This window comes from Aspergillus brasiliensis, assembly GCF_001889945.1.
Source record: "Aspergillus brasiliensis CBS 101740 unplaced genomic scaffold ASPBRscaffold_14, whole genome shotgun sequence".
In the NCBI taxonomy this organism is placed as follows: domain Eukaryota; kingdom Fungi; phylum Ascomycota; class Eurotiomycetes; order Eurotiales; family Aspergillaceae; genus Aspergillus; species Aspergillus brasiliensis.
In genome coordinates, this window is record NW_027137455.1 from 635680 (window position 1) to 652913 (window position 17234).

Below are 17234 nucleotides of genomic sequence, written 5' to 3' on the forward strand. Positions count from 1 at the left end.
GGATGTAGATGCCGCGGTTGGTAATATTCTTTAGACTGATTTTGCTTGGGAGGTATATGAATGTATGTTGGATCTTTCATTACTACTAGTGGGTTGGAGTGAGTGCTGACTGCTGGTAGTAGTTAAACTGATGGGTATATGGTTATGGGAGTTTGGGGTGGATTATATTCCATGTATATAAATATATAAATTGATGGGAATGAATTCTATCTTTTATTGATTTGATTTGTGTGTATGGTTGGTATATTCTATTCCTAGAGTAGCGATGAAACCGTCTCAGTCTAGGTGAAGAAATCAACAGGTGGCGACTACAGACAGACACCTAATTTCAAACTGTATGATACCCATTGAAAAAGCTGGACGTTGTTCCACAACATACAAATCTATATACAAACGTGAAATAAACGAGAGACAAAGAATTGAAAACCATCCCTAATCATCTAACCCATCGCCCCGCGACAGTAAACAGTGCAACCCACCTACTGCGAAGCAGCAGGCAACAACAAAGGAATCACCTGGTTCATATACGAGTTATACACAGTATACGAGCTCGTATTGCCCAAGAAGATCTGGTCCGAAATATTCCCGACCTGGCTAATCAGCGTCGGGAGATGGACGGTATCCGGGACCGAGTAGACCATCGTCGCCAGAGCGCTATGGTTCCCGCCCCGGATACTAGCGAAGGAGTCATCCGACACGGCGCTCATGAATGAGTCGTAGGGGGACTCGAAGACGACAGTCGAGTCTGGAATGCTGAGGTAGGCTGCGTCGGGGACGGTGCCGGGGTTGGTTACGACCTATATAATATTAGTTATTAGTTGCCGGAAGGTGGTGGAACAGGGTGAAGGGGTAGGTAGGACATACAAAGTTCTCCGGACCCAGGCCGGAACTCTCTCTAATGAGACTGGCGAGTTGCTGGTAGTATGAGACGAGCTCCTCGCTGTAGGTGTTGGGGGCCTCGTCGAGGAAGATGCCGTGCACGGCGAAGGTGGAGTTCCCCGAGGCGGAGGGCCAGCCGGCGTAGGTCTTGATATCGCGTTCGACGTCGGAAATAGCGCGCGTGCCCTTCTCGGTGGGGACGTAGCCGATGGCGAGCACGTTGCTGTAGCTGGTGAGTCTGGGGACGGCGGTCAGGAAGTTGCTGTCAGGGAGACTGCTGGAGCCCGGGCCACTGTCGGGGTTGATGATGATGGTGAAGTGGACGTTGGGGAAGGCCGCGACGCTGTGAAGGTTAGCCACTGGGCTAAAGATTTGGGTCATAATGTTACACGTACAGCTCTTCCATGGGGGTCCAGGCATCGGCTTCGGGATAGACGTAGAATGGGATGATGACCTTTGCGGTGATGTTGCTCTGGGTCACCACGGAGGCCGAGGCGGAGGCTGCGGCAGAGGCAGAGGCAATGACTGAGGATACGGCAGATGGGGCCCAGTAGCATGCAGAAGGCGCTTCAGTGGGAGCGCTGCCCTGAGCGATCGTGATGAAGGTGCTGGCCGGGGGTTGCTGGGTAGGATTGAAAGGATGATGGTGCCGGTGACCAACGTGTTGATGTGCGGCCACAGCCTGGCTGGGCAGGAGGGCCATACAGCCGAGCATCCCCAGGATGAGGCGAGAAGTAGTAGATCCGAACATGGCGGTAAACGTATGGAGAAGCGGTTAAAGGAACGACGAAAAGTTGGGAAACGAAAGACGACGGCGACAGGCTTGCCAGAAGCTGGGAGTCAACACCAAACCATCCGAGGCCAGCCGGATGGGGTCGGTCTTGAGGGTTATATACTGGCCCTTGACAGGAATGAATGAATGAAGACCATGAATGAGAGGTGAGATGACAGGTTTTTGGCGCTGGAAATGATGGCGCCCCCATCGGACATTTTAGGTGAAACGCCAGGCGGCGATCCGATTCGAGCACGAACTGGCGAGAAGCTGGATCGGAGTGGAGTATTCCCAGGGTGTTCTGGCAGTTTGGCCATCAACTGGAATTTGAGGTGGTGATTGGGCGATCTGAGGAATGACGGGGGCGTCGCTGGAAATTACACGATCCGCTCGGACTCAATGAACCCTCGGGGTTGCGGGTAGCAGATGGTTTCAGAAATGGCCGTTATTAGTCGATATATCATGTTTCTCGTATATTGTAGCAACTACTATCCCGTATACGTTGTTTTGATCGACAGGTCAACGGTGAATTGCTACACAGGAAATGAATCGTACTGCTACACGACCCTTCTGCTTTGCCATCACTGGGCATACCGCTGGGAATGTGCCCCCCCACCGCGTCGCGGATGGCCCCGTCCAATTTCCACACTTCGCTGCAGGATCCCAAACGGACCCAATATTCGGACCATACGCGAGCCTGCATCGTCTCTTGTGGTTGGCGGATTTGTCTCTGCGTCATGAATCATGCCCGCAATTGGTGTCCTTGAGCTTATATCAAATGAGTGGTTGGTCCAGGGACAGGGAGGAACCGCCATTGTCAGCTGGTGTGGTCCCTGGTACGGTGTGCCCTGGAAAGCATCATCGGAGTTTAGTCTACATGCTCCTCACCGACTGAAGATACGATTCGAAATTGACCTGCTTGACAGATATTATCGAGAGTATACAGATGATCTCGTGAGGTGTGAACCCGGGGATGCTGTAGTCAGGAAAGTAATGATGAATGAAGAAAGTGCATCTTTGATCATGGGGTCGGAGGTAGAGGTATCGGGACCCCCAAGAAGAACCGGGTTGCCGCCATCTAGACCCGGCGATGGAACAGGATCTATCACCACCCATGGCTAGTGCAGCCTCGTTTACCGGGTGCCTGTTGATCGGTATTTAGCTACTGAGGCAAACAAAGAAATGTGTACAGCACAATTTATCGCCACCGGAAATGATGGATGTATTCAGGAGGTACGGGAGATGAGAGCTAGGAGTGTGGTGGATGATATGCGCCTGGATACATTCCGAGACTGTCCTACAGGGCCAGAGACAGCCTGTTCAACAGAACCTTTGGACCGTTGAAGGCATTTCCGACCGGATGCTTTCTCTTTTCATCTCTCGCAGGGATGGCCGAAGGGTTCCTGGCGGCGTGCCCTGAGCGAACCCAAAAAGGGACTAGTGCCGGGCACCGGGAAATTCTTTCATCCGCAAATTCACGTTTTTTTTGTCTAACAATTCTCCGACATACCAAGTATACGGAGATTGGAGTAGTTATCCCTCACTACGATAATGATACATAGAACAAAGCATGCCACAGACTGATGGTCCACTTGCATGGACTGACAGTTCTGGAGAAACAAAGTTTGACTGTGCTTGGCATGAGGTCACGCGTCAGTCACAGCGCGTATCAGTGCCTGAGCGCATGTTCAAACAGGTAACTTCACTGCTGATGCTGTAACGTTGCAGGGTAGCATCGCCACTGTTGGCAACTATGCCAGCCACTGTCTGCCATCACAGCCGGCAGTTATTACTCGATAGGGAGCATCGAGCCGATTAAATGCAATGAGCAACTCGCATGTACCAGCAACATTCAGAACCAAGCGGCAGCTCTTTTAAGTACTTAACTAAGTTATCAGTTGTAGAACTGATAATGGTGATTGATATCTGGTTGATATGAGGACGGTCCATGCAAATTGGCGATAGTCGGCGAATATCCAGCCTACCATCGGGAATGAATTCTCCGTCGTCCGCTCTAGGCTCCAGCCATTGCAGGGCGACTTTTGGTCTGGTCCGGCAGATTTGACCGACAGCCCTTTATAGCCACACTGATTGGTGGATAGGACACCAATCAATCCACTCATTCCACAGTTACTTAACTTCCAACAAGTTTTGTCTTCCAGCAAGGCTTCGAAAGCTTCCATGCTCGACGCCGTCCCTGTTAGCTGCTGCTAGTATCCTGAACCGGTAGGTGTCACTCCAGATAGTAGTTATCTTAACCGTCAGCCGAGCCTATTCCCGACCCATCAGGCCACTAGTAGGCCTGCAGCATGGCATGGTCCATCCAATATGGCTGATAGCTGCTGACTTCGGCCATTCACCGAGAAGCCAGCCCAACTGATACTATCCCCACTGGAATAAACTGTTGACCCACGACCGGGAGATCCTCGTAAAAAAAAAAGGAAGGGTAGAAACTATGTAGAATGAAGGGCAAAAACCGCAATAACGATGACCCGAACAGCCTCGTGAACGGGGCTGAACCCTTCTTTAGGACTAGTGTCGGTGGCTGGGAACGCCGTGATTGGTTCAGCGTGACTAAGATAAACCCTCGAGACAAATAGGGTTACAACCTTACCCTCTCTTGCTATACTCCTTCGAGCAAAGGTTGGTTCCAGCCATCTCAGAGCTTATCACGGGCGGAGTGAAGGAGGGCAGGAATAGAACCAATAAGAAGGTTAAAAATAAGAATTCCCCACCATTATCTCTAGGCATTCCCCACTGGTTGCTGTTCTTATCACTTCACAGTTGCAAAATGTGGGCGGAAATCTTTGCGCCGCGTGCTCAGGCGCCACGCCCCTCCGCGGAATAAAATCCTGCAGCTGCCGTGCACCATGCGGCCTCTTTTCAATCTTTAGGTGGCCGGGGTCGATTACACTGCAGTCCTCTGTCTTTCCTACTGGTCCAGACAGAACAAGACATCATGGCGAGGTTTGGCAGTCGGGTGGTCTCTGCCCTCGAGCTGGATTCCAGCCAGGACTCGCGCTGGTCCAACGAAGGTCGGCAATCCTATTAAGTAGCTGCTGTGCGCGGCACGCGACTTGGAACTTACCGTCTCTGCAGATCTGCTTCCTACTCCTCCGGAGCAGTGCAGTAAGTCTTGAACTTGACCCAGTGCCTGCTATTGCCAGTGCTAATGAAGCAGCCTGGCGCTGGTGGAACTATGTCTCGTTCTACTGGTCCATTTCCTTTACCAACTGGACCTTGGGATCGGTATGTTTCTGCCTTGGTCTTTGGTCTTTTTACTAGATGATATACTGATTCGGTAGACCATGATCGGTATCGGTCTCAACTGGTGGCAGTCGATTGTCGTCATCTTCGTCTCCCAGGTCATCTCCTCCGCCGCCATGGCTTTCAACTCGCGCGCCGCCAGTGTCTATCACCTTGGATTTCCCTGCGTCGGACGCAGCGTGTTCGGCATGTGGGGGAGCTACTACTTTGTCGGGGCACGAGCGGTGCTGGCCATCGTTTGGTTTGCCATTCAGAGTATGTGATAGTCGCTTATCACAATGCAGTCCCAAATATGATCGCCATATCTGACCCTCGCAGTGGACTTTGGTGCCGAATACATGTACAACATCCTGCGGGCGATCTTCGGTCACCACTACACCGATATCCCCAACCACATCCCCACCAACGCAGGGATCACCACGCAGAAGATGCTGGCCTTCTTCCTCTGTTGGTTGGTGCATCTGCCCTTCTGCCACTTCCGTCCGTACCAGCTGCGCAAGTTCTTCATCTTCAAGACCTTCATTTCCCTGCCGGCCATGTTCGGATTGTTCATCTTCGCCATGGCCAACACCAAGGGTCAGCTGGGGACCATGTACGCGGCTGAATCACGATCCACGACGCAGACGGCCTGGATGATTATCGCGGGTATTAACAGTGGCTTGGGGTAAGCTACTCCCATCGGTGAATATAGAAGATAAACAGAAGCTAATGATACCAGTAATACGGCCACGTTGATCACCAACCAACCCGACTACTGCCGTTGGACACGCACGCGCAACGCTCCGCTCTGGACCCAATTGCTCTCGAACCCGATTGCGGTGACGCTCTCGGCGAGTCTGGGTATCCTAGCGACAGCTGCCATCAACAACAAATACGGCACCGATATCTGGTACGCCTCTATGTTCACATCTTCCATCAAGTATAACTCGTGCTAATTTCGCAGGAACCAATGGGACATGATGGAATTCATCCTGAACCACTACTGGTCCGGCACGACCCGATTCGCCGTGTTCCTCGTGGCCTTTGCCTGGCTGGTACAGATCCTCGGAACCAACATCGCCGCCAACATGATCTCCTTCGGCGCCGACTCCTCCATGCTATTCCCGCGATTCATCAACATGCGTCGCGGACAGTACATCGTGCAGATCCTCGCATGGGCCGTCGTGCCATGGGAGATTCTCCGGTCGGCCACGAAATTCGAGGACTTTTTGTCCGGGTATGCCTTGTTCATGGGTGCCGTTGTGGCCATCATGGTGTGCGAGTGTATGTTCATACCCTATCCCCTATTTACCCCCAACATTATGGCATAAGCTAATGAATGTAGACTTCTGCTTCGCCAAGGGCAACATCTTCCTCTCGTCCCTGTACGACGGCACAAAACTCAACAAAAACTACCGATACCACGGCGGGTGGAACATCCAAGCCGTGATCGCGTACATCATTGCCATTGCGCTGCCATTCCCTGGTATGCTTACCCTTTTATCCTCCACTACTATACCATATGCTAATAAATACATGTATAGGTTTCGTCGGCTCTCTCGGCGCCAACGTCTCCACCACTGCAACTCGCATGGGCGACCTCGGATGGATCCTATCCTTTGTCACCGCCTTCGTGATGTACTACGCTATTTGCTCGTTCTGGCCCACGGAGAATCACAAATTGATTAAGAAGCAAGGGTTGACGTGGGAACAGACGGCTAAGGATATGGACCTGCAGGAGTTCTATCTCAATGGAGCTGGAGTTGCGGGTGTGGATGAGCCGGTGGCGGCTCATCAGCAGGTGGTTGTGGAAAAGGGGGTGAAGGACGTATGATTCTTGTACAGATGTGGTGGATAGTGTTTTCTTGGGAAAGTAAATATGTTGGGATTGAGGTAATTACTCTGCTCTGAATTGGATATGAATATAGAACTTTTTCTTGCAATTGGTTATTTGATATACCGAAACGTAGCGATGGGTAGCAGATACCATAATAATCCATAACACCACCCCATACAAAGGAAACTTTTATCACTAATGAAGGACTCGGCAACACCTTTTCCAGATACCAGACCCGAAAGAACCATGCATTCACCACCACCACCACCACATGATGCAATTCACAACTCCTCAATGCTCTCCATGACCGTATCCATAACCCCCAAAGTACTCCATCCTTTACCGTCTATACTATTCAAGAACAAATCAACCTGGCCATCCAGACTAAATGCATACCTGCCATCCTCAATTCCCTCCAGAGGAATATCTACCCCCGGGATTACAGCAGCAGGACCAAGCACATTCACATTCACATTCACATTGACATCCCCACTCTGCGACGCCGCCGCATTCCCAGCCTCCACCACAGGCTGCTGATACTGGGCACGACCCGTCACACTCGTGGCCCGTCTACTCCTCGACCTCCTAGACTGCGCAGTTCCACGCACGCTAGAAGTGGGTCCAGGCCGGGATAGAAACCTAGATAGACAAGACCGCCATGATCTACACATACACATCAGTCATTATAACTTACACCTTTCATAAAGAGTGTTGGGGAAAGCGGGGATAACATACAAGCCCAAATTCCGTCTAATCATATCCACGACCTCAGTATTGCCCATATACAGCGCCACACGGATCGCAGCCTTCGCATCGGCAACCCACTTCTGCGGCGGATAGGCATAACATGCCGATGAAGACAGAAGCAAGTGAACCACGCGCCGCAGCCCCATACACGCTGCCAGGAACAGTTCGGTGCGGTCATATCCGAGACGGGTCTGGAGGGTCATATCCGCGGAGATGAGGAAGCAGGCGGTTAACTCGTTCTTCTCGAGGATCGCCATGTGGAGCGGCGTTACTTCCCAGTCTGTGTATGTGGTGCGGAGGTGTGGCGCGCGCGCGAGCAGTAACTCGCATGTCTCGGGCGTGCCGAACGCCGCGGCGGAGTGGAGGATCGTGTGGCCGGATTTGGAGCGTTCGTGGAGGATCTCCGGGTGGTGGTCGAGGAGGAGGTTGAGGAATTCCGGGGCGTTTGCGGGAGAGTCGAAGAGGATGTTCAGGGTTGGGAAGTGCAGGATAGGCGCCCCGGATCGGAGGAGTAAGCGGAGGATCTCGACGCGGATGGGGGCGAGCTGGGGGGCGACGCGGTCGGGGGATTGGAAGAGTTGGTCGAGCTCGGGCAGTTCCGGGTTGAAGTTATGATAGGGGCTGGCGCCTTTCTCGAGGAGGAGATTGGCGATGCCCAGGTGGCCGGAGATGAGGGCTAAGTGGAGGAGGGAGTTGCCCTCGCGGTCGCAGGCGTTGAGGGGGATGGTACTACGGGAGAGGTGGTAGTCGACGTCGGAGATGTCGCCGAGTTGGATGGCGTGCGAGAGGTTGTCGATGGAGCTGACAACGTGGTGGTTGCGAAGGTGCCATTTCCCTGTGGGGTCCATTCGTCCGGACCGGAGGCTGGCTGGGTTGTCGCAGATGGCGTCCGTCCAGCAGTTCTTGCGCACGTTGGTGTATAGATTGTCGATGATGTGCTTCGTCGACGTGGAGAGGGCTGCGATGCCTTCCGGGGTGAGCACTCTTCTGCTGCCGCTGACGCGAAGCTTCTCGGCTACGGCTTCCAGAGCCGGGCTGGGGTTGGGAGCTGGGCTTCTGAAGGGACTGGGTGTGCAAGGCATGTTGGCGAAGGTGGTGGTGGTGGTGGTGGTGGTGGTAGTGCTCCTAGACTGGTGATGGCAACGTTGGATGGTCGTGTAGTACCAAGGAGAATCATATTGATGGTGGTATATATACGGACAGGGGTATGGTGAGTAAAGTTATGGCTTGGGACGGATGTATGCGATATGTTGACTGGTGATTTGGGCTGATTGCGTAATTGGTCATTGTCTTGGGAGTTGCCACGATGTAGGTAGGATGTAGAGGACAATTGCGTTGTTGGGTCTGGAGTTGAGGATCTAGAGCTGCTAGGAATGATGATGAGACAAAGTGTGGGATAGCTTCGTCGTCGCATGAAGCAGGTGGACTGGAGATATCCTCGTTTTGCGGTTGCTTTATGGAGGTATCCGTAGGCTTTGATATGGTTAAATTTTAAGAGATCCAGGGCAGTGGTAGCTGTTTCATCTGGACAGATGTGACAAAGAAATCCGAGAGACACCATTAGATCGTGGGCAGTCTCCTCAGAAGCAGTATATCATCGCTGCTGATTATCGTTTAGAGTCGGATCCTCCTCCTGTCGTCGAACTTTGCAATCTGTTTCAGTGTTGTCATGTCGATCATGCGTTGAAAAGGAGCTTGCCGGCAACAAGGCCCATGTTGAGTACCGAAGTAGTTCAGCATCTATAACTCAAGCCAGCTAAATCAAGGTAACTTCGTATAGTGTCTCGCTTCCAGGCATTGCCAGGCAGTATCGTATATAGAAAATGTTGAATTGCTTCTTTACAGCGTCAAGGCAACTTCCGTTGAGCAAGACCGCCACAATAGGCACTGATGAAGTATCGACCACTGATTGAGGACGTATGTCTTTTTACACCACTGATGAAGGACCATGGTTGAATAATGCATCTCCACACACCCACTGCATCTTCATCATCAACATGTAATGTTCTCTTGCCAATTTATGGTCTTTAGACACCCCATTCATGACGAGGAGAACCCTAGCCACACAGAATTATCAGTGCATCCTCGCTGATATCACTTCCTCTTATTTTATTCCTCTTACACATTGAAGATCCCCAAATATGCCACCACGAATGACCAAGGTTGGCCTTTCATCTCCACACACCAAATCGATGCTCTTCAGCTGCGTCGTATTCGACTTCGTCCTTTTCTTCATAATGTTATTTCCACAGACCGAGTGCATCTTCCTCATCTTATTTTTTTTTATTACACTTCCTCTTTCCATTTAATCATATCAGGTATATACCATCAACGAATTGTGAGCATTTTATGTCCACAGACCCAATACTTTTTCTTCAGCTTCAACTTTATCCCCCCCCTAGGGCATCGATATACACCACATCAGTAACCCCAGGCTATAACTATGACTCCCAAGTGCGTGCCACCTCCTTCGAATACTGCATGGCCTGCCCCAGATCCAAACAGGACCACTTCTGCGGATTTTGCACCGCATCAATATAATGATTCAGCGCCAGAATCATCTGCTTGGCCCACTTCTCAGGCGAGACAAACCCACACCCGGTCGCAAACGGAGTCATCAAGAGACTATCAATCCTCGATTGTCGACCATTTGGGCTCCTCTCAACATCCGAGTTATGTCTGTCGACAGCACACAACAAGCTCCACACACACTCATACACAATCTCCCGATCCCACCGCACATCCTGCGGCACTCTCATCGTCGGACAAAGCGCCAGGTACCTGGTTCCCCAGACATTCTTTGACCGAGGGATAAACTCCCCCGGGATGGAGATGAGCGTGCATGATCCCGGAGGTAGGTAGCCCCGATAGTCGCGGTAGAGAATTCCCTGCGCGTGGCGGGTTAAGGCGAGGTAGTCTGTCGTTGGGGAAAAGGCACGGGAGATGGCGTCGTCGAAGCCACCGTCTAGTCGGCCGTAGGAGTTGGCTGGAGAGATGATGGCGTCGAAGTGGATGGTGGGGGGTAAATAAGAGAGGGAGCAATTGTGGAAGGTGATTTTGGGGAATTGGGGAGATGTGGTGGTTGTGGATAGGATGGATTGAAAGGCATGGATGAATATTTCGTCCATGCAGAGGAGGTGGATGTGGGGAATAGGGTTTGTTGTAGGTGGCATATTGTTAGATGATGATTTAATTCCAGACTGGCAGACAGATAATGGTCTGGTCGCTTACTGCGGAGGATCATGCTATTTATATAATTTTCCGAGGATTGCTGCAGCCTTGCCTTGGCGCCCCACGGAGGCTGAGCTGATGAGGCTAAACAGGCATGGTGCAGCAACTGTGTGCTCTATGTCTATATGGTGATCTGCACATGAAATGACGGTGGAATTTACGTCCTATTTATATGTTTTGGAAAGAAGAAATTCTAGAAATATGCGTTCACAAATTTGCGGCAATTTCCGCACCACTAACTCCAGTCTTCCCAGCGAGTTCCTCCAGAATATCCGCCACCCTGTCTGGCATGCTCAGATACGGCGAATGGGAGCTCTTCAACCGATATATTGACTTCGTATTCAGCATTTCTGCCATCTGCTCCTGCACCGATGGCGGAAGTGCCCGGTCTTCCTCGCAGATGATGTACGCAGTCGGCATGACATGCCAGGGCTCAAAGGTCGACGGGCCGGAGAATACCGCAATAGACGTATGCGTCAATCGGGATGTCCATAGTTCCTTGTCGGCCGATGGGATATCATGGAAGTCGTATTCTGCACCCCCGAGACAGTGCACGTAATCACCCTGAATCATGTTAAGGTCAACGCCGCAACTTCGCGATGCCGTCGCACTCACCTCCGCTTTCATGAACGGCAAGAACCGGCCGCCCAGCATATCCAGCAGACTCTTCCCCTTGGGTATAGCAAACGCGCTCATGTACACGACCAGGACAACTCCGCCCGCCTGTCCCTGTTGCGCGCGTTCTGCCTTGCCCAGCCCTTCTACCGCCCCGGATCCGACGACTCCACCGTATGAATGTAGCACTAAGATGATATCCTTCCCCTGGTCGATCAACGAGACTAGCTCGGACCGCAAGTGGGCAACATCATCGATCAGGGTCTTTGAGGGTGGCTCCGCACCAATGGAGGGGTGAGCGGTTGCTATTGAAGGCAAGCCGCGCGAAGTTAGAGTAGCACGCAGAGTATCATAGACAATAGGCGTGCACCATGCGCCAGGAACCAGGACAATAGTGGGAGCGGAAGCCATTTTGCCAGTCTAGAGAATTGAGATGTGCCAGAAGATTGACTAGTTTGTAGGCTCAAGCAGCGCGGGGAAGCCTCAGAAGGAGAGGAAAAACACCCAATTGCCGAGGTGTTCCGAACCCCAGGTCTCGACTCCCCTAAACGGGGTGCGATCATCAACACGAGTCAATGTGTTGAAATGGTGTCCTATCCCCATTGTAGAGATGGTTCATGATTGGACCAGTCTGTAGTTAACCCACCTGTCAGCCGTCTTAGCCCACTCGCGTGGATAGTAACAGCCGAACGGTCCAATGCCGTGGCGCGCACGGATGCGCTATACGATCAGTCTCCGCAAGCCGTTTTGTCAATGAAATGGGTCTAGAGGCTCTTGGGAATTTTGACACTGAGTGAGGACTGTCGTCCATTAATCTGTCGAAGTAGGAGCACGGTGTAGTCTTGACGTATGGGTAACGTCTGGCATGCATGACAGGAGACTCAATTCCATACATGGCCTGCATGACCCAAATGCGCATGGCAGGTCTAAAGGTGTCGTAACACGCAAACTGAGTAGCAAGCGAGGACGGTTGGGCTTATGTCTTGGCGAAACGGTGTTTGCTGCTTCCTCTTGTCGATAGAGGGGTAGAAGGAGTATATTGGATCTCATTGACCCTATACTCAGTCTGGCAAGGTAGTGATCCCATTCGGTTTCCCAGAAGTATTGCATAGAGGTCGTGAAAGATCCTTGCGTTGACGCCTCCCTCGGTGGATGAATCTGATCATCACATTTATTTGGGGCTGACAGGACATCCGGATTAGCCATTCGAATATGGAATATCGTAAACACAGTTGGTACGCTACGCCAGGCTCTCACCAACAGATGAGGTTTCGCACGTCTGGCACTCTAGGGATTACTCCACAAGCTAGCCATAAGCTCCTTTCCATGGCAGTATGATGACCGGTAAGGCATGATAGTCAAGGATGTATATGGTCAGAACGAAGCTGATTTGAAAGCCTGCAGACGATTAAAGTTAAACAAGGACCTTTTTTGGATAGAGACTGGTCTGGGGTAGTAATTCGAGCCATCAAATCTGCCTCAAAATACTCACTAGATTGACACTGCTTGCATATAGTATCGTCAGGATGTGTCCGTACATCTCACTCAAGAGCAGACCCGATGAAGCTGTGGGATACTTTGAATTCTCTGAGCTTGCCACTGTTGACGAGCATGGAATGATCATTTTGCTTGTTTGGAGACACTGTTATCTTGTCCAGGTATGCATGGATTGTATACATATCTTGATGATAGGGCAACTGCAGGTGTGAATCGATGGGATAGGAAGAAGTATAGTATCCAGGCTACAACAGTAGCATCCTGAGAGAAGAGGAAAGTGAGTAAGTTCTGAATTGGATCCCACGTTGAGGAAATGCTTTAGCTATGTGTTGTCACCTGACTATTGGGAGACTTCCTGCACCGGTTCATCGGATCCTTCCCCTGAAGAGAATATGCTTATGCATGTTGTTGGGGTTCTCCTTGTTGAATTGGGATAAGTTCCAATCCTCTGGTAGGAAGGGTAGATTTCCTTCATTTTCCATCATCACCATGGAATTCAGGTACGTTTCTATGCGGATTCTGTTCTGTCACTCAAGGACTACGTTTCATCTGGGGCATGATAACTGCCATCAGCTAGAAGCTCTGAGCTGTTTGAGGGTAAGACGATTACACAGGGCTGTCCGGATTGCTACAAAGGACTGAAAACGCAAAAACGACACCATTCGCTAATGTATATGACTAACACACAATGCACCCACGATGCATGCATGGTAAAGTCCAGCAAGTCCAGCCTCAGCTGGAGGTATTGGACCAACCTTCTAGGTTGACCGTGATCGGCTTCCGCCCTGCTCTGGTGATAACCCATTCAACATCCTTGTCTGATTGGTTCATCTCCTGGTGTTCAGTGTAGCTGCATATAGGTAGATCCCAATCAGTTCATGTACGCGATTTAGTATGGGCCGTACTACTTACGCTGGAATGATGGCAAAATCACCCGGGGAGAGGTCTTTGCGCCGCTTTCCCCCATCGAATACAATAGAACCATGGCCCTTAGCCGCGTAAACGACAGTATCCTGCTCACCGTGATGGTGGACAGCCGAGCAGGAATGTGGCTCGGCGCACATGACTGGCAGAAGTGGTATTAGAAACAGTCGAAGTTCAGGTAAGCAATCAACCAACCTAGTGCACACAACTGATCCGACTTGTCAATGATAGCTCCCTTCCGGACCATACCCTCCGTCCGTCCCCCTATGGATAATTAGTATCATTATACCATCCTCTGTTCTCCTGGAGAAGGTTGGACATACCCGTTGCCTCATCCAACTCCGAGTATCTGGTTACATCAACTTTGTTATTAGACATTTTGAGCACGTTTACCAAATCAAGCGAATCTAGAATGTTCCCAATAGCCAGCCTGCCTGAAGCTGCCGCGAGGTTAAAGGCAAATCGATAACTAAGTACAACCCCACCATGCTGAATAATGCCATGACATCATATTTCGACAATCTCGACGATCCCAGCGGGCTGCAAGACTACCAGGGCCACGTGTATTGCTGCCCATGACTCGGCCGAGTACTGGGCAAATTTTAAGCTTATATTCACATCTACGCACGTGCTGGGGAGGAAATAGTGGCAGGGTTGCAAAAGGCCAAAGATGCAGCTCAACCGCGCACCGTCCCGAATTTACTTTTAGGACCATTGATCGCCAAGCTTTGATATGATGCTTGTCTGTACCGTAATGGATTCACAAGAGATTATGACTCGCTCAAGTAGAATTGCCAAGAACCTCGGTTCACACTGTGGGACCAAGGCAAGACACCCACGCGTTGAAGGCGATCCCACAAAACACGAAGCAAAGTAGGTCACGGCCCTTGCCCGGCTGGTTTTGGCCTCAGGCCATACATCGTTGTTTTTGCCTGAGGCACTACATCACTTGAACACTGATCAGTGCATTGCTGAGTCAGTTGTGTACATAACCGACCAACTAACTAACTAGTTAACTATTCACTGGTTGGTTATGTCCTCATAAAATATGGCTTCCTCCCACTAGCACTCTGCTTCTTGATATGTAGCATGATACTACAGGATTGGAGACTCAGAGATAGCACACGACGAGGCATCGTTGTATTGAGCGGAAGATCAGCTCAGGAGGCCTCACACTTGCACAGAGTGACTTTCGGAATACTGTAGCATAAGTCGGTCAATCAAAGACTGGAGTACACACAAATGTATCCAAGCAAGATAGAGAATCAAGAGATTTAGCACGACTAGTAACTCTCGATATTAATATGGGTACATCGATTCAATGCTTACGGAAACCCAGGAGGGAAGCCTACAAAGTGAATGGGAGGTTTGACTATGCTATTTGAACAGTAGTGTTACTAAGAGACGTATTATCGTCGGAAGTAGCAAGTCCTCGAAAACCTGTCAAGAAATCCAAGTCAGTGAATAGGTGAAAAATTTTATAGTAGTAGAAGACTAAACTCCTCACTCTAGAAATCCTGCTCCTCGCTACTCCCACCTTCCCTACTCTTTTCTCAACGCGTTCTGCTTCTGGCCCTTTACCCACCAAGAAAGGTGAAAAGACTCACTTGAGCTTCGTCTTTCATGATGAGTAAACGCCAATCCATCCCCGAGAAACGTAAGGGGACATATGCAGAAAATGATCGCGATAACCAAAGCAAGCCTGGTGAGATAATGTACCCACCCGACAGGAATGTAGGCTCAGAGAAGAGTCCAACATACTGCTTGAGCGAGGTTGCTAATATATAAGTCCAGTAGTAGCCAGCTCTGCGGGCCTTTTTACAGACGTTCTTCAAACCAATGTGATCGTTCTCGGCTCCAAATATCCTGTGATAGAATTCAAAGTTCACGCGGGTCTCCTCAAATCCAAGTGCCCTGCCCTTTACAAATCTCAGATAGAGAAAGCATTAGGCAATTATGTCTGCATGAATACAGATGCTAGCATACTCTCTGCTTTCGTCGGGTGGGCATATACCGGAGAATACCCCGAAAAAGCGGACCATCAGAAGAGGGAGATCAAGTGCACATCCAACCACGAGCAATCTACGGAATGCAAGATAACCAATTCCATTGTGAATGATATTGATCTCTACCTTTTTTGCGACAAATATGATATTTCGGAGTTAGGAAGCCTTGCGATCACACACGTGAAGAGAATCATGGCCGGGATGGGAGACAATTGGGAACACATGTTACCAGCTTTTATTACGGCTGCGTGGCATGCTATGTCCAAATTCAAGGAGGACAACCCGTTGGTCTCATACTTTGCCCATTTTGCAGCTTATCATCTTGAGAGCCTAAGGTCCAATGGCAGCTTTTGCAAGCTTCTAAGTGGCTATCCCCAATTTGCGTTCAAGATTCTTCACTTTGCAGGGCCCGCGAAGGAAAAGCCACAGTGAGGTTTTTAGACTGGGCAGAAATATGTGATGGGGAACGCAATACACCTGACAACTCCATACTTGTGCTATGACTGGGCATCGTTGGATGGGAAAGTTGTGAAGATTGCTTTTTTCTTTCTTTTCTACACGAATCAATCACTCCGTGGGTAACCCCCAAACACCAGGAATGATCCAATGTGTATCTCGATTGAGCCTAGCCTTGTCCAATAATAATGATGAGATAGTTTCATACCACGGAACATGCTCCTATTGAGCATCCTTCTGAAGTGAAACAACAAAGGACACCACGTAAACGCCAAAGCCGTAAAAACAACATGTGCGTCCCATCATCGAGTAATCCCTTCCATCCCACTAGCACACACAGAATGTAATCCTCGAGTAACTTTATATTAATACCTCAGTCCAATATAGATAAACTACACTAGTTAAATTACTCTCCCCCATCATTTCCATCCTACCTGTAAACGGATAATGCACGCTAGTTATCGGAAGCGGACTCGGAAAACAACGGGTACGGAATCGGATTCGCGAGTTCTCGGAACGCGGTGAAGAAAGGTTGAGCTCGGGAGTAGTTTCCGATCCTGGCAGTGGGTAGATCCGAGGAAACCTTTCTGGTTAGGGAACATTGTTTACAATCTATAAGTGTATCTTGGTAAAAGTGCATCTAAGGTAAATATTTATACCTCGTGAACTTCTTCTGAGTAGTAACATTGGGGACTATCGTGAGCAACTGATATCAATCATATCAATCAGAAATGTCAATGCACCGTTACTATGTCCTAATCTTGATTAGTTGTTGAGGCAGTAATACTAGTAGGCTTGGTCACATGGTTAGCTAGCGCCACACTAGGTACCTCTCCTACACGTCTCTCACAGCGCAATCTCTAGATAGCAATATAATACTTATATTTCTTTATATTCTTACTTCCTACTAGTAGAACACTCCTAATAGGTTATAAGCCCGGCTCTAGCTCTATAAAACTATATAGAAACTAATAAACTAAAAATATAATATTAACTAAGGCGGAGTGCCTACGGCCACTTAATT

The 17234-nt window shown here is 50.0% G+C and overlaps 8 protein-coding genes across 8 annotated transcripts; 2 read left to right on the forward strand and 6 right to left on the reverse strand.

Annotated features, from left to right (window-relative positions):
• Window positions 1–199: 199 nt before the first annotated feature.
• Window positions 200–1946, reverse strand: ASPBRDRAFT_160796 (spherulation-specific family 4 protein). The gene is made up of 3 exons (XM_067619477.1): window positions 1275–1946; window positions 865–1222; window positions 200–797 (listed from the first exon to the last, which is right to left on the reverse strand). The coding sequence occupies exons 1-3, from the start codon at window positions 1628–1630 to the stop codon at window positions 480–482; spliced, it is 1032 nt and encodes a 343-aa protein (XP_067475260.1). The 5' UTR covers window positions 1631–1946; the 3' UTR covers window positions 200–479.
• Window positions 1932–2853, reverse strand: ASPBRDRAFT_330878 (uncharacterized protein). The gene is made up of 2 exons (XM_067623078.1): window positions 2567–2853; window positions 1932–2499 (listed from the first exon to the last, which is right to left on the reverse strand). The coding sequence occupies exons 1-2, from the start codon at window positions 2765–2767 to the stop codon at window positions 2233–2235; spliced, it is 468 nt and encodes a 155-aa protein (XP_067475261.1). The 5' UTR covers window positions 2768–2853; the 3' UTR covers window positions 1932–2232.
• A 1260-nt stretch (window positions 2854–4113) lies between these two features.
• Window positions 4114–6731, forward strand: ASPBRDRAFT_134582 (uncharacterized protein; the record flags this gene model as incomplete). Its single annotated transcript, XM_067618623.1, has 9 exons — window positions 4114–4221; window positions 4546–4686; window positions 4751–4900; window positions 4957–5173; window positions 5237–5582; window positions 5637–5807; window positions 5862–6181; window positions 6243–6383; window positions 6442–6731. 9 exons carry the CDS (start codon window positions 4114–4116, stop codon window positions 6729–6731), a joined length of 1884 nt encoding a protein of 627 aa, XP_067475262.1.
• Window positions 6732–7015: 284 nt separating this feature from the next.
• Window positions 7016–8563, reverse strand: ASPBRDRAFT_134805 (ankyrin repeat domain-containing protein; the record flags this gene model as incomplete). Its single annotated transcript, XM_067618644.1, has 2 exons — window positions 7016–7397; window positions 7470–8563. The coding sequence occupies 2 exons, from the start codon at window positions 8561–8563 to the stop codon at window positions 7016–7018; spliced, it is 1476 nt and encodes a 491-aa protein (XP_067475263.1).
• A 1359-nt stretch (window positions 8564–9922) lies between these two features.
• Window positions 9923–10654, reverse strand: ASPBRDRAFT_199713 (uncharacterized protein; the record flags this gene model as incomplete). The annotated part of the gene is made up of 1 exon (XM_067621361.1): window positions 9923–10654. One exon carries the CDS (start codon window positions 10652–10654, stop codon window positions 9923–9925), a length of 732 nt encoding a protein of 243 aa, XP_067475264.1.
• Window positions 10655–10862: 208 nt separating this feature from the next.
• ASPBRDRAFT_210425 (alpha/beta hydrolase) lies at window positions 10863–11738 on the reverse strand (the record flags this gene model as incomplete). Its single annotated transcript, XM_067621903.1, has 2 exons — window positions 10863–11276; window positions 11328–11738. The coding sequence occupies 2 exons, from the start codon at window positions 11736–11738 to the stop codon at window positions 10920–10922; spliced, it is 768 nt and encodes a 255-aa protein (XP_067475265.1). The 3' UTR covers window positions 10863–10919.
• Window positions 11739–13556: 1818 nt separating this feature from the next.
• On the reverse strand, window positions 13557–14126 carry ASPBRDRAFT_134553 (uncharacterized protein; the record flags this gene model as incomplete). The annotated part of the gene is made up of 4 exons (XM_067618620.1): window positions 13557–13674; window positions 13737–13890; window positions 13944–14012; window positions 14072–14126. The coding sequence occupies 4 exons, from the start codon at window positions 14124–14126 to the stop codon at window positions 13557–13559; spliced, it is 396 nt and encodes a 131-aa protein (XP_067475266.1).
• Window positions 14127–15374: 1248 nt separating this feature from the next.
• Window positions 15375–16186, forward strand: ASPBRDRAFT_660588 (uncharacterized protein; the record flags this gene model as incomplete). The annotated part of the gene is made up of 2 exons (XM_067628643.1): window positions 15375–15453; window positions 15573–16186. The coding sequence occupies 2 exons, from the start codon at window positions 15375–15377 to the stop codon at window positions 16184–16186; spliced, it is 693 nt and encodes a 230-aa protein (XP_067475267.1).
• Between the last annotated feature and the right edge of the window lie 1048 nt (window positions 16187–17234).

Coding starts and splice junctions, on each gene's coding strand:
- ASPBRDRAFT_160796 (XM_067619477.1), bottom strand. CDS start 1,630: ATGTTCGGATCTACTACTTCTCGCCTCATCCTGGGGATGCTCGGCTGT. Junction 1,223..1,274: donor TGGACCCCCATGGAAGAGCT/GTACGTGTAACA, acceptor TAACCTTCACAG/CGTCGCGGCCTTCCCCAACG. Junction 798..864: donor GCCTGGGTCCGGAGAACTTT/GTATGTCCTACC, acceptor AATATTATATAG/GTCGTAACCAACCCCGGCAC.
- ASPBRDRAFT_330878 (XM_067623078.1), bottom strand. CDS start 2,767: ATGGGTGGTGATAGATCCTGTTCCATCGCCGGGTCTAGATGGCGGCAA. Junction 2,500..2,566: donor CGATAATATCTGTCAAGCAG/GTCAATTTCGAA, acceptor GATGCTTTCCAG/GGCACACCGTACCAGGGACC.